We start from the raw sequence: 26,678 nt of genomic DNA, 5'->3' as shown, positions 1-26,678 counted from the left end.
GGCGTGGTCGAGAGTTGGAGGCGTGGCAGACGAGGGCGTGGCAGACGAGGGGGCCACGCATGGAAGCTTGCGACGGCTAGCTTGGGGAAGCAAACTAGGGTTTGCTGAAAATGGGGTTAATCTTGGGCTAGGGTTATGTTTGTTTTGGGTTTAGGGTTAATTTTGGGTAGTTTGGGCCATATGAAATTTGGGCTGCAATTTAGACTTTATTTCATGTATTTGGTTTTATGTTTTATTTTTATTTTGTTTTTGTTTTGGCACTGGGCCCGGGCAAAATGGGCTCGTACATCAAGAATATTATCTTACTTTCTTACTGTAGTATTTTTTTTTGGGTATTACACTAGTTCTCCTCATTTTGCAAGAGTTGTATAATACATCTGATTATTTTCGAATAGGATCATTTTGATAAGACCTTGATCACCCCAATAACTTCCAAGTTGTTTGTCCTCACCAAAACTCTATCATGCTATCTTCCTTGTACCAATGTCACACCATCAAGAATACCCCACAGTTCAACTTTGAAAACAGAGCATTTCCCTAATCCGCAATTAAACCCAAATATCCATTCCCCATTTTGATCTTTCAAAGCTCCTCCTACAACAACACAACTTGTGTTAATTTTAATCGTTCCATCAGAACTTAGTTGAATCCACCTTTCTATTTTTGTCGTCTCCTCCCTCGAAATATGCCTTATAGAACTTCCTCCCTTACAAGTAGAGATGTAATGTGTAGCCCAATAGTCTTTAAGATATTGCAACAACAATAAATTTAATTGTCAGTCTATATAATTTTAACTTAGGTGTTATTGATGAAATGGAAATTAGGTGTTGAATTTGAATTATAAAATTTGTTTGATATGTTAATATATAGTTTGCCCCATTCTCTAAAAGTACTTAGTTGATACCAAATTTTTTTTTTTTGGACTTAATTGGTATTTGAATTTGTTTTTCGTCACCCAGGTTGTTACTTTCGCACTAACACCGTTAGTTTTGTGTTGATGTGGCACTGATAGCCAATCCGATGGTGAAATGTAGCAACTTCTTAGTATGCCAACCATGTGGTAGACATAAATTAAAAAAAATTAAAAACTTTAAAAATATATAAATTAATAAAAAAAAGAATATTTCTTTTTTTCACATTAAGAATGAATTTGGACACAAGGTTGTCCCAATACATCTAAAATTTGACACCCATTTGTCTAGCTTCATTTTAGATGTATTTTTAGTAAGTTTATATTTTTTTATTTTTAATTAAATATCAGGTTATATTATTATTATGAAATTAAATATATATATTAAAAATTAAAATATATAAATTAATAAAATATTAAAAAATTTTACAGCCAATAGATTGTCAAGATTCAAATGTAATTATCTACTATTAGATTTAATATAATTTTTATTTTATTATATTTTAAAATAATTTTTTTATTTCAATAATTGAAATTATATAAAGTATTCGTGTGTATTATTTTGAATATAACGCATTAATAGAAGTTAGAAAGACTAAATGCCTTTCATATTAAATTTAGTCTGATCTCCATTCTCATAATTATTTTAGCACATAAATAAAATAGTTTAAGGGTAATTATTTTTATTTAAAACAGCATTCATGGCTAAAACATGCCATTAATTAATTTAATTTTAATATTCAATTAGCCAGTCTTAACTCGATTGGCATCGGTATTGTTGTTAGTGCAGGAAGACGTGGGTTCAAGTGCGCCGAAGCGCATTATCCTCTTATTTAAGGGTTGGGGAGGAGCTATGTATAGTTATAAGCATCGTGCACTGAAGCCCATTATTCTCTTATTTAAGGGTTGGGGAGACACTATGTATAGTTATAAGCATTGTATAAAACATGCCATTAATTAATTTAATTTATAATATTCAATTAGCCATTAACTCGATTGGCATCGGTATTATTGTTAGTGCAAGAAGACGTGGGTTCGAGTGCGCTGAAGCGCATTATCCATCTATTTAAGGGCTGGGGAGGAGCTAAATATAGTTATAGGCATTACATAAAAAAAGAATATATATGATAAGAACCTATAACGAAGATAATGTTAAAAAATTATAAGGTGTATTACATTCTAATATAATAACATTTTTCAATTAAAATATTTAACTCCATTATTTTTTCCGAAAATTACAAGTACAATCACAATTGCAAATATATTATAGAGCTCGATATACAAAATAACATATTCAGGCCTATACCAAAATAAGCCTACACAAAACTCTCACACGTATTGAGACATAAATTAGAATAAATATGGATTAAGAAGTTACATATGATTTACACAAAATGTGACTTCGAGATAAGATGTTAAAATTCCCAGGATCTTAAGATTACTGTTAGGCCAATAACTTTATTTTTAAAAAATTATTATCAATTTTTTTATTAAAACTTTCTAAATAATTGTAACTAATTAATATATAATTAAGTTTTTATTATTTTGTAAATAAAAATGAAAAATAAATAATTAAAAATACATATATAAACAATAAGGGTATAATTATTTTTTATTTAAAATTTTCTCCGTAATTGTATTTTATAACAAACTTTAAGAGATAAGTGTCTTCTATTTTATCTTTTAGTAATTTCTTTTTAAAATTAATCCGTTAAACTATTTGGTGAGGGAATGGATGACACACGATTCGAATGTTGATCCAAGACACCAACAACCAACGATCCCGATCATCTAAATCATATATATGATACGATAAGCTCGCAACGAAAAAATTTTCGCCTTGTTAATATCATTTTCTATATATGTCACGACCCGAACCCGAGATTTTATAAGAAGTTTCCATCTCTAACACATAAACAATATATAAATACTTTATATATATGGAAAATTAAGAAGAAAAAAGTGACTAAAAAATCCTATCAAATAAATACACATTGAACATTGAAGGTGGGGATATCAAAGAAATTAAGAAATATTTCATATGCATTGGAAAGTCAATAAAAAGAAGAAGAAAATGTAAGTATTTTTTCACTTAATATTTATGAGTAATTTTCATTATTTGAAATGTATTTTTTCTTCCTTCAATATAGCTCAAATCCCTTTTTCTTTGCCCTAAAATCTTGAACTCTTTGCTCTTTTGTCCCTTTACATGCCGTTTTTAATTCAATCAGTCTTCTAAAATTCCCAATTTTCTTTTTTAATTTTCCGAGGAAATAAAAAACACCCAAATCTTTGGGTTTTTTTGTGTTGTTGGTTTTTTTTTTGTGTGTTTTGATGGATGATCAAGTGACTAACACCATGGAAAAAGGATCAGTTTCAATTGAAACATCAGATTCAGTGCCATTAAAGCCAAACAATAACAAGCTCATGGTGAAGCTCAAGATCTCCAAGAAAAGCTACGGCGGCTCCGGCGGCGGAGGTGGAGGAGGAGGAGGAGGAGGAGGAGGAGACGGTGGTGATCAACATGTTTGTCCTGTTTGCAGCAAAGGGTTTACGTCGGGTAAGGCGTTGGGAGGTCATGTAAGGATCCATATGAAAGCTAACAAGAATGGTGGCCGTTATAAGAAGATATCAAAGCGTCAGCCAAGGAACAACAACAATAATAACATCCGTAAGAAGATTCCGATCATGGCGGCGGTAGCGGCGGCGGAAACTCCGCATGAGAGCCATGGAAGCGAAGAGAAAGTGAGCTGCTGTATTTGCAAGAAGGATTTCAAGTCATTGAAATCCTTGTTCGGTCACATGAGGAATCACCCTGAGAGAAACTGGAGAGGGATAAGGCCCCCGCCTTCCGACAGGAACAGCTGTTGTTCGAGTGTGTCGGAGAACGACGAAGCCGTCGTGGTTGATCAGATCAAAGGCTCCGCTTCCGATCTGTTGAAATCCCTCCCCAAATGGACCACCACCACTAAACGGTTCGAGAAATCAACTCGTTCCGATCACGCCAACAACGCCGATGCCGATACCGACACCGAGGATGAGATAACCGAAGCTGCTTATTGTCTTATGAAGCTATCTAGAGGTAATTCATTTGAAATAGATAATACAAAAATCCATAAGACACCATTGAAGACAAGCTTCTACACTAAAAACCCTAAAACAACTCCATTGAAAGAAGAGGCAAAACAATACTACACCAAGAACAACAAGACACAGCAGCTAGATTTTGATTTGAATGAACCTTATATTGGAGAAGATTCAGATGATTCAGATAGTGAGGTTTGATTATCAAATTACCAAATTTCTGGGTTTCAGCTACCATTTGCTTATACATATACACATATACATATGTATGTATGTATGTTTGGTTTCTTAGTTTCTATCTATCCTTTTAGGGTTTAAACTTGTGCCTGAAAACCCTTGTTGTTTTTTGCATAAAATATAAATGGCTGTCAACTAGTTTGTCGTGTTTGCCATTTGACATTATAGTTTATGTCTTTTTCATGTTGCCCTAGAACTGAAATTTTAAGTATGTTTGTTGGTTCAATACAACTGAGATGATTATGATTTTATGTACATGCACATCTATTTAGTTTATTGAATCTTTGATCAGTGCTATATTATTTTGATGTTGTTTTTCTATATAATAACTACTATATATGTATATATGTATGTGTATGTATAGTTTATTGAATCTATGATCAATACTATATGCTAGTTTGATGTTCTTTTATATGATGATTACTATATGTATATGTGTATGTGTATGTATAGTTTATTGAATCTATGATCAATACTATATGCTAGTTTGATTTTTTTATATGATGATTACTATTTGCACATATATATGTATATGTATATCTATGGTTTTTTTAAATTACTTTTTTTTCATCTCAAGTGAATGTTATTTGATTGGTTTTCCCATATTTTTCTTTGAAACAATGATTATCTTTTGGAGGCTTAATATATGTATAATCCGCACGCATTACTTACAGACAATAACAAGAAATGTTAGAAAGAAGGTTTAAGCATGTTCGAACAATTATCCCCTAATTAAACTAATATAGTAGCCTACCGATTCATATAATTACTTATCGAAATCTTAATAGTTCGAGCCTATAAGTATCAATGTAAGTTAACTAATGTTCGAAACAAATTAAAATATACCGAAATTTTTAATCGAAACGGAAGATAATCTTCTCGATATTGAAAAGAAACTTAGACTCTTTAGCTTCGGTTTAAAACCGAAAGAACACACATTGTTATGATTTGTTGATCAAATGGAACAAATTACTTTTTCTTTGATTCTAATAATCATTTTATTTACTTAACGCGGTTTTCGTTCTCAACTTTACTTACAAAATTGTAGAATTGTGAACTGTAAAAATCAAAATGAGAATCATAAAAACTAAAATGATTTTAGCCGTTAGATCGAAATAAATTATTCTAAGCCTTAGATTTTGTATTTAACTTACCTCGTTAAAATAAAATAAGAAAAATATAATTCCAAACGATTCTCCACCAATAAAAAAGAACAATTAATCATGAATTTGTGCTTCTTGTAGGTTTTTCTTTTCTCTCCCGTTCAAAATCATTTTGCATATTTCGTATATTGGAGGAGTTTTTAAATTTCATAAATAAGGTCAGGGATTGACAATTATCGATATAGTAAAATATTAAAAATATATATCACAAATTTTTAAAGTTGCGTGTGGAATAAAAAAATATATGGTACCAAATGATGACCCATATTTCATAATTTCAACCTTATATGTATTTGTATCTAATTTTTTGGTAAATTTAAGGATAAATCTTGTACTTGTGGGTTTATACAAATTTAGTTTCTCTATTATTTTTAACATTTTAGCCTCTTTTTTTTTTATTTCTCAATGTATTTATCGAAATGAGTCCAATAATTAATTTTTTTACATTTTGTAGGCCCATTAAGAGATTGGCAAAATTTCCGTTTTTAATTTTAACTTTTTCTATCAACTCCATTTAGAAGTTAGGAATACAAATTATTAAATTTAATATACTCTTGAAAGTTATATTTAAAAGTTTATTTTTCGATAAAAGTACATAATATTTTATAAAAAAAATACATACAAAATTATAAATATATATATAAATAAATCAAAACCCATTTTTCTAACATAAAATTTATTTATTAAAATAATAAAATAATAATTTTATAAATAAAAAATTTAAGGGAAAAATCATGAAGAAAACTTAAGAAGATTCAACTTTTTCTTTTTTTTTCAACATTAACTATCACCATGTTCAAGTTGGGTAAAAACACTACAGCTTGGGGGGTGAGCACAATTAGGGATGTACTAATGAAATTATACCGTTTACCATTATCTTATAAGGCAAAAAAAAAAGGGGTACTAAATCGTGTAAAAAATAAAGTATAAAGATTAAATTTTAAATTCAAAAGTAATATAAGGCCCAAAATTGAAAAAATGGCTTAGAGAGGTGTTAAAGAAGGAAGGCCTAACTACCAAAAATATATAGTGGTATAGATTATATTATCAAAGTAATACAATATATTAAAGAGGTACAGACATCAAAAATAGACTTAATTTATGAGGGGTAAAAATTATATTATCCCAATTTCAAGTAGTATATTTAATTATGTTTTTTTTTGTCACCCAACTATGAAAAGTTACAAAATGATTACTCAATTATTAATAAATTTCTTTTTTTTGTCACTCAACTATTCAATTTTGTCTTTTTTGGTCACCCAACTATATTAGATTTTTGGGTGTTTCCATTTTTACTTTAACCAGTAGGTGACCAAAAAAGAAAAAATTGAATAGTTGAGTGACCATTTTGCAACTTTTCATAGCTAGATGACAAAAAAGAAATTAACTAATAATTGGGTGACTAGAAAAGAAAAAAAATCATAATTAAGTGACCTTTAGTGTAGTTTACCTTATAATATATTAAAAAAGTACCAACTCAGTAGACTTAACAATAGGGTCAAAAATTATATTATCCCAATTTCAAAATATTCTATTTACCATACACTAAAAAAATTATACAAATAAATATAGATTACAATGTGCTGCGTGTAGTTTTGGAAAATTAGGAATTTAGTCCTTGTACTTGTATTTTTAGGAATTTAGTCTCTTTATTTTCAAATTTTAAAATTTAGATCCAACTGTTAACACTGTTAATTTTTTTTGTTAAATTGGTTTCTATGGCATTTTGAAATAAATAAAAAAATACTCACTAGGTATCCATGTAATTAAAAAAATATGTTGTAATTAACCTAAATTTAACAAAAAAATTAACACAATTGGACCTAAATTTTGGAACTTGAATATAGAGGGACTAAATTCCTAATTTTCAAAAGTATAGGGACTATAGTCATATTTTATCCATAACTATAACATATTTACGCTCTTTCAACACTACCATCTCAAACAAGAATGCTTTTTATTTTTGGCGAAGAAATGAAGAACAGTGTTGGTAGGTTCATCGCCGGAAGAGTTTCAACTATACTTGATAACTCAATTTCACCTTCAACCTTGCGATTCTATAGCTCACACTCACCTCCTTCATCTTCCAGCAAACTCTTTGTTGCAGGTCTCATTTTCTTTCTCATCTCTTTCGGTTTTTGTCTTTCCGATTGTTTTTAACATAATGGGAAATTGGGTATTGAAGGATTATCATGGTCGGTTGACGAGAAATCTTTGAAAGACGCCTTCTCTTCTTTTGGCAATGTCTCCGAAGGTTAGTAGACTCGTCCTCTATGTGTTCGATAAATTGTCTCAGTGATCACAGTGTCTTCATTAAATAGTCTTTGGAAAACAATGACTTGAACTGGAAAGCTTCATATAATCGGCCTGTTTCGCTCTTTGATAAATTTTTTCTAGTGAGGATAATGTATGATAAAGAGACTGGTCGGTCAAGAGGCTTTGGGTTTGTCCATTTTTCTAATGAAAATGAAGCCATGTCTGCAAAAGATGCTATGGATGGAAAGGTATTGAGACTTGTACTTTTGAACCTGAAAGTCATCTTCCATAGGAGATCATATTTATGTTGAGAACTGGTTTCGCTGCAGGCATTGTTAGGTCGACCATTAAGGATAAGTTTTGCCCTTGAGAAGGTTCGGGGTGTTCCTGTTATAGTCCCTCGTCTACCTCACACTTGAATTTGCAAGTACTTTTCTACTTTCTTACTTCTATGTGATTATGGTATCGATGAACTAATCAATTAACCTGATGAAGGATATTCATTAAAAATTGCATTGTACTTCCTTTGAATATTTTATGAAATGAAAAAAGAAAGTGTTTTTCGATACATTTATCGAAGAAATGCTGACAACACAGAGAATTATGTATCACTTGAACAACAACACAACCCCATTCCTTTAGAAACCTTCTGTAAGTGCAAAATCTCGTCCAACCAGAGGTGAGAAAGGCAGCACGGAACAGCAGTGAAAAGTTACATACTAAGGTGGCATTTAAGACTATGATTGAGTCCCTTCCAATTATTATGAAAGGTTGTAAGATGAAAGAGTAAACTTATTCTTTTTATTAAAAAATTTATCTAATTGTACCGTTAAAAATTGACGCGATTGACAAAATAATTAGATATTAAGACGTGACGTGTCGCATGTACCTCACACTAACATACATAAACTTGTTTTTAATATTAACATGTCATATGTTATTGTGTGGTTATTCTGTCAGTTACACCTGTTTTTAATCGTATAAAGGGATGGAATTTTTAAAAGAAATTACCTATTTGCTCTTCAATCTAATGTAAAGAGATTATTTTGCTCATTTTTTGAGAAAGAGGGCAAAATACAATCTGGCTCTTAGAAAAGGGTTTTCATGGTACTTTTCCCTGTTGCAGTGTATTTGAAGAACATTTGAATAACTGTGCTGTTTTTGTATGGATAATAAAAGTATAAACTGCATTAGTAGTCACCCAACTATGTTCTTTTTCTATACTACGAAAAGTTATAAAAGAGTCACTCATCTATTTAATTTTGTTTTTTTTTTGGTTACCCAATTATTTTGAACTTTTGGGTGTTTCCATTTTTGCATTAACCGTTTAAGGATCGAAAAATATAAAATTGAATAGTTGGGTGACCTTTTGTAACTTTTCACGATTAGGTAACCGAAAAGGAATAAAAAAACCATAATTGGCTAACTTCTACTCTAGTTTACTCATAATAAAACAATTGTTTTTAGTGTAAATTATACAAATGGTCATCCAACTATGCCCGCATTCTCAGTTTGGTCACCCAATTTTAAAAATTTTCAATCTAGACACTACGGTTTGAATTCGTTCTTGTTCTAGTCACCGGCTACTAAATTGATAACAAAAAATCTTTTTTTAACTGGTATAATAACACATTTAGTCATTAGTACTTACATATTCTATCAATTTGATCCTAATTCTAAATAATTCAATAAATTTAACCCTTCATATTTACAAATTCTATCAATTTAATCTTCAAACTTCTTAAGAAAAAGGTTTCAGCTTTTAAAACAAATGTATTCCATATCTATAAATTTCTAAAACCCAAAAAAGGAAAAATTGAAAATTTAATAACGGGTGACAAAAACAAGAACGACTTCAAACATTAATGTCTAAATTAAAAAATTTAAAATTAGATGACCAAAACAAGAACACAAACATAATTAGGTAACCATCCGTATTGTTTACATTAGGTATCTATTTGACACCTATCTAAACTTATTAATTGACATTTCTTTTTCTTTTACCTGTACGAGCCATTTTTTAAAATTATTGAATTAGGCTGTCTTTTTTTTTTTTTTTAAATTACAGGATTAAGTTGGAACAACGAAAACGCTTCTAGCTGGAGTAGTGTAAAGATACGTTTTTTTAAACAATTAATTTTTATATTAATTATTAATTTAAGGAGTATGTTAATTTTTTTTAATGATTCATAATTTTTATTGAAATGAAATTTTAATTTTTCTAAATATTTGTATTTTTATGATTAAATTATATATTTCTTTTCTTTTTTGGTCATTTAACTATAAAAGTTAAAAAAAATAGTCACCTGACTATTAATAAATTTTATTTTTGGTAATCTAATTATAAAAAAATTACAAAATGATTATTTAACTATTCAATTTCAATTTTTTAGCCACTCAACTATGTTGAATTTTTGCATGTTTCCATTTTTACGTTAACCAATTAGTGACAAAAAAGATAAAATTAAATAATTAAATGACTATTTTATAATTTTTTAATAATTAAGTGACTAAAAAAGAAAAAAACTACAATTGGTTGACAAGCAAAGCAAATTCCCATTTTTTTTCTTCTATTTTAGAAGGTCAATTTCGTCAAATTGAATTGTAAACTTAGAAGGGCAATTTCGCTATATTATTATTTACGCTCACTCCCTCTCTATTTGCCTCGCCTTGCCTTATCCGAATCCTCTCTGCAATTCATAGAAGAAGAAAAATGGCTTCTTCAACTCTCTCAACACTTTCTCTCCGCTTGCCCACTTCCTCTAATCCTACGCACCCTTCCCATTTCAAAGTCCCTTCCCTCCAATTCCCTCTCCGTTCCCTCACTCCTCCTAACCTCACCCACCGTTCCACCGCCCTCCGCGCCACGGCCGCCCCCGAAAAAATCGAAAAACTTGGCACCGAAATCTCCAACTTAACCCTCGAGGAAGCCCGCACCCTCGTCGACTACCTTCAAGAGAAACTCGGCGTCTCTGCCGCTGCCTTCGCTCCCGCAGCCGTTCCAGTTGCCGCCCCCGGTGGTGCCGGTGATGAAGCGGCTGTTGTTGAAGAGAAGACCGAGTTCGATGTGGTGATTGAGGAGGTTCCTAGCAATGCCAGGATCGCGGTGATTAAATCCGTTAGGGCTCTGACAAATTTGGCTTTGAAAGAAGCGAAAGAGTTGATTGAAGGTTTGCCCAAGAAGTTCAAAGAAGGAGTTTCGAAAGAGGAAGCCGATGATGCCAAGAAACAACTTGAAGAAGCTGGAGCTAAAGTTTCCATTGCTTAGAACAGCAGGTTTGTTTTCCTATGATTAATTTCCAGTACAGTAGAAAATTTCTAAATTGCTAAAACTGTTGGTATTCTGAATTTTACTCCCTTTTTTGCTCATTTAATTGATGCATTTTTATATATTTAGTTGCTTACTTTCTCATGAATTGCTCGAATCCGTCTGTTTGTTCGGACGGTTGAATTAAATAAATTATTGAAAACGCTGCACAACCCTTCTGTTATCTTCGACGCCGCCATTGCTTGAATGAATTCGCCTTCACCTGATGGAACAAACTCCAATACCACACCTACTTACATGATTAAAGATGGAAGCGTCCACCCAATGCTGCTTCCCAGTCGCAACAAGTCAAAGACTCGAAGGCAGGATAAGAGCAAACAATGCCGAGTTAGACATCCAATGCCACTAATCGCCTGTAACCTCGACAGCTTACCCATGGCTATTAGAGATATCAAGTCCTATCTTAGAACCATTACAATTAGTAGGAGCCTATCTGTCAAACCCACATCCTTGACCGCAAAACCATACATCAACTGACCCTCCACACTAAGAAAAACCACTTACTACCAACTTTAGCTCTTCTCTACTGGTAGGGGATGACCATTCCTATCTATATTATTAATGCCATACATAAATTCAATTCAAAATCGACATGTGAAAATCTTAAATTTAACTCAACAAAACAATCCTCTAAAAGTATTGTATCGTGGAGTTCCCTGTATTAGGAGTCGAATTGTATCTTGGCTCATTTCCTTAAAAAATGGGTAAATTAATTTTTATATCTTAAATCAAAGAACAAATTGGTTCTCCCGTTAAAGGAAACTTGTCATTGTATGTCAACATTTGTTTATTTCATCGGTCACGTCAGTACGAGTGGATGAATTTTTTAATAGAAAAAATTAATTTGCTCTTATGTATATGAATTAATTTATCTATTTTTTTTAGTAGAGGGGACAAAATGTAATTTGAGCACCCTACGTTCACGAGCTCGGAGGAAAAGGGGAAAGATGTTAAAAAAAGAAAATCCTTTTGATGTATTTGCAAAAGGACGATCAAATGAATGAATCCAGTGCAAAATGATGACTGATGAGCTACACTAAAATGCTTGATTCAATCAAGGACATTGCTGGCAAAATTGGAGTATAACTATGGTAGCTATGAATCACCCAAGTTGTTCATTCATTACATAAACATCAATATAAAACTAAGCTAGCTATTACTTGGTATGCCAACACGCAGCGAGTTAGATTACGTTTTATCTCATTTACGTAAAAAATAAACAGTTTAATTTGTATTTATTAAAAATTGGTATGATTGACGGAATAACCAGATAATTATATATTGCGTGCCATGTGATTTCGTGTGGATGTGTAAGGATCAATTTTTAACACAAGGATCAATTTGCCCTTTAATTTAAGGTATAAGAATTAATTTGGTTATATTTTTTAATAGATTAAAAATATTTTTATTTAATCGTTAATAGAATACATTTATGTTTTACTAAACGAAAAAAGACGTGGCATTTTCTTATTGGATGTTGCTACGGTAAAATGAATGGAAATTAATAGTTTAAGGATTATTTTCTTTAAAAAAATAGTAATTACCTAAATGTGAAAAGCGATATGATTTGGTAGTCAATTTTGAAATTAAGCCAATTTACAAAGGCAAGTTATAAATTCCTAGGAAAAACAGGGGTTTTTCTTCTTCGTCGTCAACAGCTGTGAAACATACCTAGCGAGTCATCGAGTTTGAATCGGCTGACTCAGTTGAAAATCAACTCAGCACTACAATTTCAGTGAGTTAGAAGAAAAAAAAAGGGGCAAGTATGGAAGTTACACCTGAAGGAAACGAGTCATCGAGGGACGCTAAAACCCTAATCTCATTTTACTCCAATTATCTGAGCAACCGATTCACCTCTTTGTTTCCTTCCTTTCCGTCAAATTTTCTCGAGAAAATCTCAAATCTGTATCGCCAAACGCTTCTTCCTATCTCTACTAAACGCAGAGCTGGTCTCCCTCTCCCATTGCCTTCCAACTCAGTCAACTTAACTCGGTATACGACCTTCACCTCGTTTATTCATTTCCACTTTTCTTAATTAGTAGAAATGAATTTCGAACTTAATAGTAATTTTTTTTAATATCCAGGACGGCATCAGAAGCATCGAGAATTTATGAAGTTTTAAACGATATAATGGATCGTTTCATTTTAAATTTGCATAAAATTCAAGAGAATTTGCAATTTTGGCAATCTATAGCTGAGGTAATGCACTAATGACTTCGTTAATTTTGAATTTCTGTAAAATATGCAGTTGTTTCTTTGAATTTATTGTGTTAGGATTAGTGTTAGCAATAGCAAGAAAAATGTAACCAAATTGAAATCAAACCGATTTACATATTTGAATGACCTGAATTGAATTGCATTGCTTTGGTTCATCACTTTTGTTAAAGTTACTTTCAAGTTTTTTCGCTAATTTAGAAATAAAATATTTTATTTTGATCTTATAAAAATATGGTTTTTAATTATGAATAAAGAAAACCAAAGTTAAATGGTAAAAGTACCATGGAGGCCCTTATACTAGGAGTCAGATTGCATTTTTCCCCCTCTACTTATAAAACTGGCAAATTAGACCCTGTATGTTAGTTCAAAGTGAAAATTGGTCCTTTCTGTTGAAAATTTGATGGAATAACCAAACTGTGATATGTGGTGTACAAAAACCAATTTTTAACGGTAGAAATGGATGGAATTTTTAATAGAAGGAGCAGTTTGCTTGATGATCTAACGTATAAGGACTACTTTGCTCTTTTTTTTATTAGAGGGGCCAAAATGCAATCCGACTACTAATACAAGGGCCTCCATAGTACTTTTACCAAGTCAAATATATCTAATTATTACATCAAACTGAAATCAAAAAGATTGAACTGAAATCGAATCGAACATGGGTTTGCAAGGCAAAATTGTACCACCCTTCATTGTTTGAATTGGTTTTTTTGGTCAGCTTTAACTGCCTGAGCACATCTACTTCCAGAAATGAAATACAAGTAGCAATAACAACAGCCTCATTGTACTTACTAATGTAATTTTGTACAAATATTTAGGGATCTAATGCAAGGAAAGTTTACTTCATGATTTTCGAGAGAGGGCCACGAGCTTTTGTTAATGGATCAGTTCAACTTATGCGTGAAGCTGTCACTGATGGATCAGCAATGCAAAATCTTTCCCATTCTTCATCTGTGTACATCTCTGAAAGGATTGCTGTCTTATCTTCACTAAGGTGTTCACTTGCTGCTTTTCTGGCTCAGGTTTGCTTCATCTTATTCTAGTTCTGTACTGTCCTGTTATGCTTTGACCGTAATAAGGAAGCCCATCATATGTTGACACTCACAATCTTACCTTTTTCCTCCCTCTCTTTTCCGAAAGCCATAGATAGACATAACATTAAGCATGTAGTAGTTCTCTAGGCTTGATAACTCTATTGTTGTGATGTTTCGTTAGATGTGATTAATCAAGGATTCATTGCTTGTTTTCTTCAATAGTTTTATGTGGAAGTTGACAAATGTGGAAAGGAGTTAGCAGAGGATCCAGAGAAGTCATTTTCCTCACTAATGCACACTCTTAATGGCTTATTTTCTAAGTTGGACGCATCAATTGGCCATCTTCATGCTTTGCGTCAGGTATATATTTCTCTTGTTGCATTTATTTTGCAATGTTTTCAATCTTTTGCAGAGCATTTCAGACTTGCTACTATTATTATAATTTAGATTGTTGAAAACTTCTACCCCAATTTTCATGTACAAAAACTATGCAGAATGATTCTTCCATTGAAGGAACCTATTCGTTTCCTCTACTTTTTGAGACATTGCCAGAAATCAGTCAGGAAGAGTCTCAATGGACAAATTCTGAAATTAAGGAAGCTATCAACTTGGTTTGTACAAATCTCCAGGCACTTGACTCTTACTTAGCTCTCATGGTAATGGTCCTTTTTAGTCCTTTTTGTCATAAAACTAGACATTATTTTATTAACTGATAACTGGCTTGTTCATTCATGGTTTTTGCATTTGATGTTCAATTTATTTTTGGATTTGTTGCTTATTTTCTTACCATGCTCTTAGGTAGCTAAACACCAAAAACCAAGTAATGTAACTCGTTACTGGATCCGGTATACATGTGGTGCAGTTGGCCTTTCAGTTTGTTCTTTCTGGCTCCTACGGCATAGCCGTCTGATGGGAAGTTCTGACATTGACATCTGGATTCGTGAAGCAAAGGAGTCAACAGTTAGCTTCTTTAATGACCATGTTGAGCAACCGGTACACTGCACTTTTCTAATCTGATTGCTCAGCTGGTTTTTTTAACATCTCTCTCCTGCATGTCTTGTATTTACCATTTTCATGAATACTTGAGAATGAAGCTGATTGTAGTGATGTTAATATATCTTCAGCTTTTGGCAATTAGAGATGAACTTTTGGATACGTTTAAGAAAAGACAGAAAGGTGTGATGGATATGGAGGAAGTGAAGTTGACTTCCGATTCTCTCCACAGGTTAAATTTTCTTCCTGCCAGTTTGCATCATGGATATTGAATTAAAATTAGCTAGCAAGGGAATTGCAGGATGTGATTGTCATTTCTTCAATCCCTTTTTTAACTTCTTATCTATTCACGAAACACGGCTAGTGAAACGACCAAGTTCTGAGTTTTAGGCTGCTACATTATTTAGAATTAGGACATAAATCCTGAGTATATACCTAATCCTCCTAACCATATTACTAGAATTTCTTCAAACCTTAGGAAAATGGGGATGGGGGTGAGGCTTAGAGGAAGGGCTACTGTGTAGCTCAAGGCCCAATGGGCCTCTGTATGTACAAAAAAGATTTGTACTTACTACTTTAATCTTTGCTTGAGATATCAAGATTCTTCTGGAGATATAAGTTGCTTGATATTTGTTTTATTTGTCTTTAGATTGTCTTCCAGCTCCACTATTTGATCTCTTTCTTTTTCTATGGTGATTGGATATAATGAAGTTCTTTTTGTTCAAAGGTAATTGCCGTATCATCGACAGCCATGTCAAATGCTTTTTCTAAACACAATTGCTTTCATGGTTTGCAGAATGTTATTGGCCTTCAGTGAGCAGACAAAAGGTGAAGCGTTCCCAGAGAATGCATCAGATCAGGAAATGCTTGAGATAGTTATGTTAAGGTACTACTTTTTTCTAATATCATGGCAATGCTAAATCATGTTTGCACTTTATGATTATGATGCACATGGTATGGGTGAAATTTGAACATTATCTTTTGTTTGGAATTTTTTTATTTACGAATGCTTCAGGTACAAAAAAATGCTTTAGACCAAAGAGATTAGTGATAGTAAGTTGTTATAAATTCCAATACATCTGAAATAATCTTGCATTCTAGATGATTGCGTTTTCATGACACTTCCAGAAATTTCCAGAATAAATATGTTCCTCCTATTGCTAATCTGATATATTGCTTTAACTGAACTGCCACTGTATGGTGTCTATCTCTTTATGTGGTAAATTTCTTCTTTGAAACAAACTCTTTCATTGGGATTTCTAATGTAGATATGAAAAAGAACTTGTGCATCCTATCCAGAATCTTCTCCACGGAGAGCTTGCCCGTGCTCTGCTTATCCAGGTAATGCTCATGATTTTTACAATGCCGATGCTGCCTTCTATTTTGGTTGCATAACCTCGTGCTTTTGCCATTGCAGGTGCAGAAGTTGAAACTCGATATTGAGATGTAAGTTCAACGCCAACTTTTTCCTACATAGATGCTTAAATATTATCGGCTTTCTGGTTTATTTCAGTTCTCAATGTTCTTACTTATTACGATGATCATTGAACTAGGGCAATGCTTGAACTGGATCAGATTCTCAGAGCAAATGAAATAAACTTTGCAATACTAGCTGCCTTGCCAGCATTCTTTCTGTCTCTTGGTTTGATTGTAGCCGTGCGTGCATGGTTTAGAATGGTTGGAACACTTCAAAGCTATACAATATGTTATCTAGTTAATTTTTTAAAAGTAAATTCCATTTTGTTGATCAGTGTAGGAAGGGATGATATGCTAGGTTTAACGATTGCACTATTTACATGGTTATACAAATTTATAGTGCCTGACTATCAATTGTACCTTTGATATTGGTCATGACTGGCTAAAGCTAAAGTTCCATTAAAGAGCATTTGCACAGGGTAGAACCTTCTCAGGGAATGTTATAAGGTTTTAATGAGGCTGATCCTGAGCCGCCATCCAAACACAAATACCCTCAGGGCAGAAAAGCATACCTGTTAATCACCAAATCTTGTTTCCTTTCTCGTATTTGTCAGACAATTGATTATTTGGTTTTGTCATTCTAATCAGGATACTAAAGCTGAAGGCAGAGGAAGAATTGCTCGTATCCAGAGGAGGCTACTTATTGTGGAGATTGAGAAAACAATTATGCAGTACCAGGCTTACTTTGACCAAGGGCTGGTAAGAACCTTACCATTCGGTTTAATTTCTCCTTTTTCCCCTATCCACATTGGCTTCTTTTGAAAGGGCCTTGATAAAATTTAGATTCTGAGCATGCCATTTGCAAGATGTGAACTCGTAGGAAATCATAAGATCTTGACTTTATATGCTTTCTCAACTGAGAACAAGTTCTAAGTAGCTTTGATGGTATTGAGGTGAGGTCAGATATGGAGTTGACTTCTTCAGTTCTACTCGTATAGTGGCACTAAATGGAGAGAACTGGAAGGACCTTTCTTGTTGCCATTGCTCCGTATGTTTATTTTGTTTTCATTTTCTAAAAGCATCTTCATCCTCCCCCTTTTCCCATCTACCCTTCTCTCAATATCAGTATATCATATGTTACCCTGCATGATTTCATATGCTCGATATGTTTGTTCATTTGTATTTCTGTAGATTAGGCGCCAAGAAAGAAGTTTGATCTGTTAGAAGAACCTTTATTTGGTCCAAAAGTTGTATTTACTTTTACTATGCTGAATTCGGTCTCTCTTGAGACAGATTAGAATACTGCTTTTGTGACTAAATCTAAGGAATTTGCTTCGACTCAGGCACCACACATACCACACCTACATCTATGTTCCAAAGGGTGAAAAAAATATGACATATATAATGCTCTTTCACAGGAAAATGATGCACAATGCATGTTCGGGTTGTTGATTTATTGTCTAGACCGTTTATACCATGCTGTCAGAAGACATGCAAAGGCGACTGGTGAATGGCAATGGTTAGTTGATTCTTCTGTTTCTTAACTGACTTAAAAGCTAAATTACTTTGCCCATCTCATTTCGACTTTCTGTCGTAAGATAATGAACTCAAGGTAGCAACTAACTGATTATAAAATTCTGCAGCTTGAAACAGGATATAATTGATTTAGGAAGGCCTGGTCTTCAAACTTCATACAAGCTAAGTGTGACGGCACGAATGGAACGCGTTTATGATTGTTTGCTTCCTTCCCTAAAACGCCAATAGATCATTACCTTTAGTTCGAAAAAGGGGGGAATAAAAAAGGTCTCGATCTTAAATTCCTTTTCCTTTGCTTTTTTATTGTTGTATAAGCATAATTTTACCATATCCTAGTAGTCGGAAAACTACAGCGGAAAAAAGTAGCTGCAAGTGCAACACTTCCCTGGCATTCTCGAATTGCTGTCTGCATGAAATTTTGTAGGGCATTGCTTAATTTTGATCTGAGGTTATACACAGGTAAGGTTCGTTGCCGATTTGCCTTATGTACTCGGATTTGGATGTGAATGTTAGATACGGATACATGTCCAGCACGGGTATGTTTCATTTTGTCCAAGTCTTTTATGTGTTTGGAAGGTTTTTAGGAATCCATATTTCTGTGCCATATTTAAATGTGTCCAAAATGGGTTATAGGCACGAATACTTCAAGAGAAATAAAGAGTCGGAAAAAACATAGATTTTGCCTTTTTCATACTTGCTATTTCGTATTTCCATGCATGCTTTCTTCAAGATTTAACTTTTTTAATGTATTTTTTTCTGTAACAATGTATCAAATAGATAAAATACTTGAAAATCTTTTAAAAGTTCGAGAGTGAAACTGTCATGTCAGGTGACGGGGGTTTTATTATGATGTAGCACATGTCAAATCTATACTTTTTAACCGAGTTTTAATTCAGTGAAGAATTTATCAAAAAGTCTTTTATGTTTATAAAGTAATAGATATTATTTTGAGAAAAATATTCGCACATGATGGAATTCGAACTCAAAACATTATGATTTTCGCTAAAATTTACCATTTGAATTAAAATTGTTATATCGGAAAATCTTAAGTTTTTTACATGATTTTTTTACCTACGTAATGAGTATGTCATAATCTAGTATTTATTAGATCTGATCAATTTTATATTTGGGATTGAGTAGCTTGCATTCCTTTTTTAACTATCATTTTAATCTATTGGCAGCTAGAAGATAAGAATGTGCCTATACTTATTAGATGGTTTACAGGTATGAGTCATGTAAAAAGTCTTACTCTATTTAATTTCAAATTTAATAAGAGTTCAATGCACGTTTTTACTTAACTAGTGGTGAAGTTGAAACTATCAATTTGTCAATCTAATTCTGTCCAATTTGACTAAATAAATTATTAAAATTTTTAAAAATAATCGATTTATACCAAATTTTGAATCAAATCAGTGTAGCAACTTTCTTTGGACTGATATTTCGGTTAATATTTGGTTCAACTGGTCCGATCTAGTTCAAACATCATTAAATTCTTGACGAATATTTGAGTTCTTAGCTGATAATAAGGGTAATGAGATGACTAGTAAAAGGTCTATTTGGAAAGGGCCAAACCATTGAAAATAATTTTTGGGTCAAACCATAAAAATTGGGAAGGACATTTTCCCCCATGTTCACGCCCTATAGCAAAGGACAGGAAGAAAAAGGTGGTTGGGAAATTTATTAATTTTTTGTATGGTAGGAGTAAGAGAGAAGAGAGGTGGAATGGAAAATTTTACTCTGTTTGGTAGGCGAGAAATTGAAGGAAAAAAAATATATACATTAAAATTGTTCATGAACTTTGATCCAACGTGTAATGTCACATGTGAATTTTGATTCTGTGTAACTTTATAAATAATTTTTGATTTGATTCAATTTTCACAAATCACTGACAATATTATTGAATTAGCAACATTTTACATTGATATATTGCATATAGAAACAATTATATTAACCCAATATAAAAATAAATATATGTATTTATTTATTTAAATGAGTACAATTGAATGAAAATCAAGCGTATAAACTCCAATTCAAATTTTGCTTATATAATCATACGAAATTAAAATTCCTAAAAAAGAGAGGCTAAAAACACCTTAATTAAATTAGCATTTTTTAATAGAAGGGATGGAAATGATCTTCCATTAATCAAATGAGGTCAAAGTTTCGCCCTTGTTGGACAAATATGCAATCTAACTTTTGTAGTATAATTTCGATAAAAATATTTTTTTTAAAATTGAGTAAATTAGTCTTTCTCAAAAAATTTGAAGTAATTTAATTCTTGTCAATTTTGAAAGTGAATAATTAAGAATAATTAATCACGTGTTAATGTCTTTTTGTCGTTTGGGCATAATTTTGATTGTTATAATAACAAATTTAGCCCTAGATGTTTACATGTATTGTTAATTTGGTCTTGATTCTAAAAAAATCAACAAATTTAACCTCAATATTTACACATTTACAAAAATATTGTGGGCTAAACTTGTTATTATACAAGTCAAATTTATGTAAAATGGAAGAAAAATATTAATGTTTTGATTAATTGTCCTTAATTTATCACTTTCGAAATTGACAAAGATTAAATTGTTCCCCTTTTTTTTTTAGGGATCAATTTACTCAATATCGAAATTGAGAGAGATTGGAGAGATCTTTTTACTTATAATTTCAAAAGATATTACACATTATAATTGTCTATTGTGATCCAAATTTCTTTACCCAAATCTTTTTTTTTTAAATATTTTATTATTAAGTATATATTTTTGGAAAATAAGTTGAACATATCAATATTAAGTATGGGTTTAGATGGACAGTGCGGTGCGTTTAACTTACTTTTTGTCTCATATCGTTACAGTATTTAATCTCACTGTCGCTGTTATTTTTACACTAACCTCAGGTAAATGCACCGCCCACCTAATCTTACACTAAATAAAACACGACTAGATAAATTAAATAAAGTGTGATAAGAAATATAGCATATACTTTTTCTTCAGTCCTGTTTCCTAGATTGAGAATTTCAGTAGCTCCAACCTTCTTCCTTAAATTAGTTGTGCTTCCCCAAAGTGAGAATTTCAGCAGCTCCAACTTTCTTCCTCAAATTATTTGTCAACTTGACTGCATCAAAATCTCCAATCACCACCACTTTCTCTTTCTCCTTACCATCCAATGCAACAGAGTCTACCCCTATTTATATATATATATATAATGATTCACTTCATTATCTCAAAGGAAACAAAATAGTAACAATTATTAATAAATTGAATCTTAAACTATACTTTAATTTTTTAAAAAAAATTTGAGCAAAATTGGTATCTAAACTATGTTTTGTCTTCAACGCAGTAGCGACAGGAAGAGACTGGTAAAGCTTGATCTCCGCTAAAATGAGAAATTATATTTTATCTCTCATAAAAATATATAAATTAATAAGGGTGATATCTAATAAAAACGTGCATAGTATTGTTTTGGGGTAAACTTGATAATTTAAGTACCACTTTTGATAAAAAAAAATTTATATCAAATTGAGAATTGAGGTATAGCTTAAGGATCAATTTGCTAATATTTTAAAAAAAAAATCAACTTACCTGCTTGTCCTGCAGCCACTTGAAGGGCCTCACTCCTGCATTTTTCACAGTTCATAGCCACCTTCAACACCACCTTTTGCTGTACCCAAACATAAAAAAGAACATGAATTTTAGCCCTAAATATCAATTTTATGTCGATTTAAACATTTGATGACCATATTTTTCATATTTTTCATGAAATTGAAAGAATAATTTAAATTATAAAAGAAAAAAATTAGAGCAACAAAACTAAATATTAATGATGTAATGAAACTCAAATGATGGAATCCATAAAAAAAAATTACCTTCATATTTGGTTTCTTTCTTCTTCTTCACCAACTCCCAAAGAAAATATATAGTATGAAGATAAAAATGCAGCTAAGAAGGAATAAAATTATATATGGTTTATCACATAGTGCACATGCAACAACCTCATATATATATACATGATGATGATGAAATTTCACATGACGTAGCCTTGAAGTTTCCTTTTCATTGCTATGAATTTATTGCCATAAATTAACAAGGAAAAAGAACAGTCCCAACACTTCTTTTACAAGTTATTTGTTATGTTCACAATTAACCCCTTCAATCAATTTCTAAATAAATATATATAATGAATAATATTATTCGGGTTTAGAGAGTATGATTCGATATTATTAGTAAGTTTACGTTTTGATAATTCAACTTCAAAAGGTTACCAAATGATTATTGAATTTTTTGAAAGTTTTCATTTAAGTTATTGGGTTATTAAAATTGTTGCTATATATAGCCTTTCATGTTTGTACTGCCTGTACCAATTGAAAGCTCTTTTTTCCCTTTTCTTATACAATTCAGTTTTTTTTTATGAAACAGTTTTGAACGTCACGAATCTGCGAACCAAAATTCAAACAGTTTTTTTTTTATCTCCGACACTGATCGTTAAATTGACTTGAATATAATGTATGTTTTTTTTCCCTGAATATAATACCTAGAACTACCTATAGTCCCTCCCCAATCCATAAATAAAAGGATAATTCGCTTCAGCACTCATCCTTCTGTATTGGTAACAATATCATGCCAATCAAACTAATAGTTTCTAAACTTGAATTACGACAACGTAAAAATATTATTTTCTTAGATAAATCTTGTTTAAAATTTTTTTTTTAATTCTATCCTTTTGGGTTGTCCATTTTAATGCATAGTGATTTTGGGGAAAAAAGACAATGAAAGCTGCAAATGAAGAAAAATTATACTAAAGACAATGAATAATTTTCAAAGTCAAGTTTTTGTTTATGAAAATGTAGTAGTCAATTTAAAAGTATAATGACTTTTTAGCCTTTCAACTTTATAAAAAAGTCATTTTAGTCCTCTACTTAATTTTTCATCTCTTTTAACACTTGAATTTGCGTTTTTGTCAAATCATCTCAAAATGAATGAAGAAAACTAAATTTTTTAACCTTACTGACATTGCATATACGTTGTTGGCACGTCAGCATTGATACTGTTAAAAATATAATGTCGGTAATGACAATATATAGCAAAGAAAATAGAAATAGAAAAATAAAGAACACACAGATTTTACGTGGAAACTCTTTCGGGAAAAAATCACGGGCAAAGGAGGAGAAAATTCACCATGTCGAATTCAAAATCAATTACAAGAGGAATAGACTATGCCTATTTATAGGCTTGTAAACCTTATTCTAATAGGAGTGAAACTCCTTATTCTAATAATATCAAATAGATGGAGTTTAATAAGGTTTAAAAAACATTATTCTAAAATAAAATAAAAGAAGTATAATTCTATAAGGATTTTACTTTTATTTTATTTTACCACAGTATTTAATTTAAATAAGGATTTGTGTCACTTAATTCTAACAGATACGTTACCAATTTAGGCTTCGGACCTTATTGTTTAATAAAATCCCTTGGGTATGAAATGGGACAAAGAGAATGCAATTTATATATAACTTATTAATTAAAGAACGATTGACACATAAACTCTAATATATGAATCTAGATTTTAGGAAAGAGTCAAGACCTCGCCTCCCACCTTGGTTTCGTCATTGAATAGGAATTATATAATATAAAAAATAGATAGAATCGAAAAAATATATAAAATTGATAATTAAAATATATTCGGACCTACAATACAACAACGTACAAACCATCAAATTTCGAGAACAAAACTCTCGTTGTACATATCAGTATATATTATTCGATATGAATACAACATGAATATACGGATTAAAAAATTTTTAAAAAAAAATTATTTCTGCTCAGCCAAACTGATAATTTCAGTAGTTCCAACTTTCTTCCTCAAAATTGTAGCTAATTTGACAACATCAATTCCATCTCCAATCACCACCACTTTCTCTTTTTCATTGCCTTCTAATCCAACAAAGCTTACCCCTGTTTTATACATATATATATATATAATTTCCCAATTATTTACTTCATATATAATCTCAAAGAATAACAATTGACAATACTTGTTGCGCGGAAGCGTGTGAAAGAGTAAAATTATTGTACTGAAAAATCACACTAAGTTCAATTCCCAGGAAAGAGAGGTGGATCACGAGGATCGCTTACATACCAGATCTTTCCTAGCCAGAATATCCCTCTATCGTAATTTAATAGCACAATAAATCACTACAATGACACTTGCAAAATATGCAGAACAAAAATAAAGAACACTAGAATTTTAACGAGGTTCAGCAAATTTTGCCTACGTCCTCGGGCACTACCAAATATATTTCACTCCAAAAATACAAGTGAAAGTTTACAAATAGGGAGAGAGAACAATTGCCTTAAGTAGAGAATGGCAAGTGTGGGATGAAGAAAGTAAGAAATGGTTAGGCCTATTTATAGTTGAGGTTCAAGGATCAACTTGCAATGTCCCTATACAATTAGGGACCAAAATTGCAATTATCCCATGCCAACTTTTAACCCAACTTGCCAACCAATTTTACTTTCTACTTTCGGTGCCCACCCTTTTTGACTTTTCAAACAATGGGTGGGTTCCAATAATACTTTATTAACAAATTGACCCCAAAACTATACCTTAATCAGAAATGATATTTAAACTATCATTTTATCTCGTTTTATTCCAAATAGTTACGACATTTAATCAAAACATGAATAGTATTATTTTGGGGTAAACTAAGATAAACTCGATAACTTAAATATCAAATTGAGAATTGAGGTATAGCTTAAGGACCCATTTGTTAATATTTAAAAAAAAAAAAAAAAACTTACCTTGTTGTTCTGCAGCCACCTCGAGGGATCGAGTCCTGCATTTTTGGCACTTCATAGCTACCTTCAACACCACCTTTTGCTGCTTCCCAAACAAAACAAAAACATGAATTTTAACGTTTACTTCGATTTAGGCATATATATTATTAAAAAAATACAGTATTTTATGCATAAAAGACACACACACACACATATATATATATATATATATAATTTACCTTCATATTTGATTTTTTTTCCTTCTCGAAACACCCAAAGATAGTATATATAGTATGAAGATAATAAAGTGAGGTATGAAGATGATTGAAGATGCAAGAATCCCATTTATATAGTGATACATATGTATGTATGTATGCATGTCATGAAATTCCACAACTTAGTTGTCAAGTTTCCTTCCATTTTCTTCCACAAAAAAAAAAGGAGTTTTGAAGTCAATTTCTCCCCATTTTCCTAACACCTTCTTTTACAAGTTTTTTAACTTGGGTTCACAACTATAGGCTACCTAATCTACCATTTATGGGAGGGGAGGAGAGTTGGGGAAGAGAAAAAAAAGGGTTTGACCTCGTATTACCTAGGTGCCAGACACGAGTTTAAATAATTACTAAAAATAAGTCTTTGTGATTTATGAAGAAATTTATATTTTTTTTAACTGTAAAGACTTACTATTTATACTAATATTTAAATATTTAACTGAGTTAGTGTCACAGATCATTAACTTAGTTAAATAAATTATGAAAATTTATTTCCATATATAAATATTATGAGGATACTTTTATATTTTTACACTTTCAATAAATTCAGTAAAAAAATTACATATAACTCGAATTCAGAGTAAATCTTGTTCAACTTATTTCTCTTATTTATATGTATACGCGTAATGTTTCGAATATACATAATAAAAATTTAAAAAAAATTAAAATCTCGGATATATTTATAAATGATAATAAAAAATGAAAAAAGGAGAAAAAAATTCTTTTAAGTCTTTAATTAACACCAATTTTGAATGTAATCGAATAATTCTTATCTCGACCCCTTAAAAAAATTAAATAAATAAATCTAAAATATTTAAATCAATTTTATAAGCGTGACGCGTAAGTACCTAAACCACGCCGCCACGTATTTATTTTTAAAATTAGACCTTTTCACTAGCAAGTCCCTGTATTTTTAAGTCAACTTTTAAGTCTTCTTCTTTATTATTTAAAAATGTTTCTTTTGGATTTTATTAATTGCAATAAAATATATAAAAAAAACTTAATTGCAACATATTCTTTCTAGTTTGGATTATTTTGATTTTTAATTTATTTGTGATTTATATTTAATTTAATTTAATTTATAATTGTTTAGATCTGTACTTATGATTATATTATGATTTACACTATATTGTAATTTTAAATTCCAAGAAATAAATATCGATAAATAAGGTATTTGTCTAAATTGGTGTCACAGGCTAACAAAACAAATATGAGTATGGTTACATAGGTTAGTTATAAATTGTTTACATTTTTTATTATATTATCGATAATTATTAATTTTAAAAAAAAATATTGCTTAAATATTTTAATATTATGTTATGTACTATGGGATTAATCCTAATTGAGTTATTAAATTAACAATATCGTATCAATCAAGTTCTTTTGGATTGTGTAACAATAAATTTAGTATTTAAACGTAATCCCGTCCCTCAATTTGTTTACAATTTGTTTTTTATGTTTTAAA

General features: G+C 31.2%; 6 protein-coding genes across 12 annotated transcripts; 4 read left to right on the top strand and 2 right to left on the bottom strand.

Annotated features, from left to right (window-relative positions):
• The first annotated feature begins 2,898 nt into the window (after positions 1 to 2,898).
• LOC121220139 (uncharacterized) lies at positions 2,899 to 4,470 on the top strand. Its single transcript, XM_041099381.1, has one exon. It carries the CDS (start codon positions 3,245 to 3,247, stop codon positions 4,193 to 4,195), a length of 951 nt encoding a protein of 316 aa, XP_040955315.1. The 5' UTR covers positions 2,899 to 3,244; the 3' UTR covers positions 4,196 to 4,470.
• Positions 4,471 to 7,334: 2,864 nt separating this feature from the next.
• LOC121220138 (glycine-rich RNA-binding protein 4, mitochondrial) lies at positions 7,335 to 8,218 on the top strand. The gene is made up of 4 exons (XM_041099380.1): positions 7,335 to 7,501; positions 7,580 to 7,648; positions 7,792 to 7,898; positions 7,980 to 8,218. Exons 1-4 carry the CDS (start codon positions 7,345 to 7,347, stop codon positions 8,067 to 8,069), a joined length of 423 nt encoding a protein of 140 aa, XP_040955314.1. The 5' UTR covers positions 7,335 to 7,344; the 3' UTR covers positions 8,070 to 8,218.
• Positions 8,219 to 10,259: 2,041 nt separating this feature from the next.
• On the top strand, positions 10,260 to 12,309 carry LOC121220137 (50S ribosomal protein L12, chloroplastic). Of its 4 annotated transcripts, none has more exons than XM_041099377.1 (2): positions 10,260 to 10,926; positions 11,864 to 12,309. In XM_041099377.1, exon 1 carries the CDS (start codon positions 10,364 to 10,366, stop codon positions 10,916 to 10,918), a length of 555 nt encoding a protein of 184 aa, XP_040955311.1. In that variant the 5' UTR covers positions 10,260 to 10,363; the 3' UTR covers positions 10,919 to 10,926; positions 11,864 to 12,309. The 4 variants fall into 4 exon arrangements, with proteins under 4 accessions (XP_040955311.1, XP_040955312.1, XP_040955310.1 ...); XM_041099378.1 differs by having other exon boundaries at positions 11,867 to 12,304; XM_041099376.1 differs by lacking the exon at positions 11,864 to 12,309 and adding an exon at positions 11,226 to 11,831.
• A 143-nt stretch (positions 12,310 to 12,452) lies between these two features.
• Positions 12,453 to 18,865, top strand: LOC121220136 (protein DGS1, mitochondrial). 4 transcript variants are annotated; one of them, XM_041099374.1, is made up of 15 exons: positions 12,453 to 12,970; positions 13,063 to 13,177; positions 14,014 to 14,217; positions 14,452 to 14,589; positions 14,724 to 14,885; positions 15,028 to 15,222; positions 15,354 to 15,454; positions 16,019 to 16,108; positions 16,491 to 16,563; positions 16,640 to 16,668; positions 16,776 to 16,899; positions 17,287 to 17,397; positions 18,057 to 18,157; positions 18,282 to 18,441; positions 18,634 to 18,865. In XM_041099374.1, the coding sequence occupies exons 1-14, from the start codon at positions 12,744 to 12,746 to the stop codon at positions 18,400 to 18,402; spliced, it is 1,791 nt and encodes a 596-aa protein (XP_040955308.1). In that variant the 5' UTR covers positions 12,453 to 12,743; the 3' UTR covers positions 18,403 to 18,441; positions 18,634 to 18,865. The 4 variants fall into 4 exon arrangements, 3 of the variants coding, with proteins under 3 accessions (XP_040955308.1, XP_040955309.1, XP_040955307.1); XM_041099375.1 differs by having other exon boundaries at positions 16,776 to 16,896; positions 17,284 to 17,397; positions 18,282 to 18,865; XM_041099373.1 differs by having other exon boundaries at positions 18,282 to 18,865.
• A 2,062-nt stretch (positions 18,866 to 20,927) lies between these two features.
• LOC121220135 (heavy metal-associated isoprenylated plant protein 47) lies at positions 20,928 to 22,177 on the bottom strand. Its single transcript, XM_041099372.1, has 3 exons — positions 22,034 to 22,177; positions 21,750 to 21,828; positions 20,928 to 21,351 (listed from the first exon to the last, which is right to left on the bottom strand). Exons 1-3 carry the CDS (start codon positions 22,037 to 22,039, stop codon positions 21,212 to 21,214), a joined length of 225 nt encoding a protein of 74 aa, XP_040955306.1. The 5' UTR covers positions 22,040 to 22,177; the 3' UTR covers positions 20,928 to 21,211.
• Positions 22,178 to 23,807: 1,630 nt separating this feature from the next.
• Positions 23,808 to 25,367, bottom strand: LOC121220134 (disease resistance protein Pik-1). Its single transcript, XM_041099371.1, has 3 exons — positions 25,181 to 25,367; positions 24,966 to 25,044; positions 23,808 to 24,119 (listed from the first exon to the last, which is right to left on the bottom strand). The coding sequence occupies exons 1-3, from the start codon at positions 25,184 to 25,186 to the stop codon at positions 23,977 to 23,979; spliced, it is 228 nt and encodes a 75-aa protein (XP_040955305.1). The 5' UTR covers positions 25,187 to 25,367; the 3' UTR covers positions 23,808 to 23,976.
• Between the last annotated feature and the right edge of the window lie 1,311 nt (positions 25,368 to 26,678).

Source organism: Gossypium hirsutum, chromosome D08 (assembly GCF_007990345.1).
Source record: "Gossypium hirsutum isolate 1008001.06 chromosome D08, Gossypium_hirsutum_v2.1, whole genome shotgun sequence".
In the NCBI taxonomy this organism is placed as follows: Eukaryota; Viridiplantae; Streptophyta; class Magnoliopsida; order Malvales; family Malvaceae; genus Gossypium; species Gossypium hirsutum.
The sequence above is the reverse complement of the archived record's forward strand: the minus strand, read 5'-3'. Positions and strand labels throughout refer to the sequence as shown.

Bases quoted from the DNA above. Each gene is read 5' to 3' on its own strand.
- LOC121220137 (XM_041099377.1), top strand. From the start codon at position 10,364: ATGGCTTCTTCAACTCTCTCAACACTTTCTCTCCGCTTGCCCACTTCC.
- LOC121220138 (XM_041099380.1), top strand. From the start codon at position 7,345: ATGCTTTTTATTTTTGGCGAAGAAATGAAGAACAGTGTTGGTAGGTTC. The intron at 7,649-7,791 runs GTTAGTAGACTC...AATTTTTTCTAG, and splicing joins TTTTGGCAATGTCTCCGAAG to TGAGGATAATGTATGATAAA. The intron at 7,899-7,979 runs GTATTGAGACTT...GTTTCGCTGCAG, and splicing joins AAGATGCTATGGATGGAAAG to GCATTGTTAGGTCGACCATT.
- LOC121220134 (XM_041099371.1), bottom strand. The intron at 24,120-24,965 runs GTAAGTTTTTTT...TGTATAAAACAG, and splicing joins GGTGGCTGCAGAACAACAAG to GGGTAAGCTTTGTTGGATTA.
- LOC121220139 (XM_041099381.1), top strand. From the start codon at position 3,245: ATGGATGATCAAGTGACTAACACCATGGAAAAAGGATCAGTTTCAATT.
- LOC121220136 (XM_041099375.1), top strand. From the start codon at position 12,744: ATGGAAGTTACACCTGAAGGAAACGAGTCATCGAGGGACGCTAAAACC. The intron at 16,109-16,490 runs GTACTACTTTTT...TTTCTAATGTAG, and splicing joins CTTGAGATAGTTATGTTAAG to ATATGAAAAAGAACTTGTGC. The intron at 18,158-18,281 runs GTTAGTTGATTC...AAAATTCTGCAG, and splicing joins GCGACTGGTGAATGGCAATG to CTTGAAACAGGATATAATTG.
- LOC121220135 (XM_041099372.1), bottom strand. The intron at 21,352-21,749 runs GTAAGTTGATTT...ATATATAAATAG, and splicing joins AGTGGCTGCAGGACAAGCAG to GGGTAGACTCTGTTGCATTG.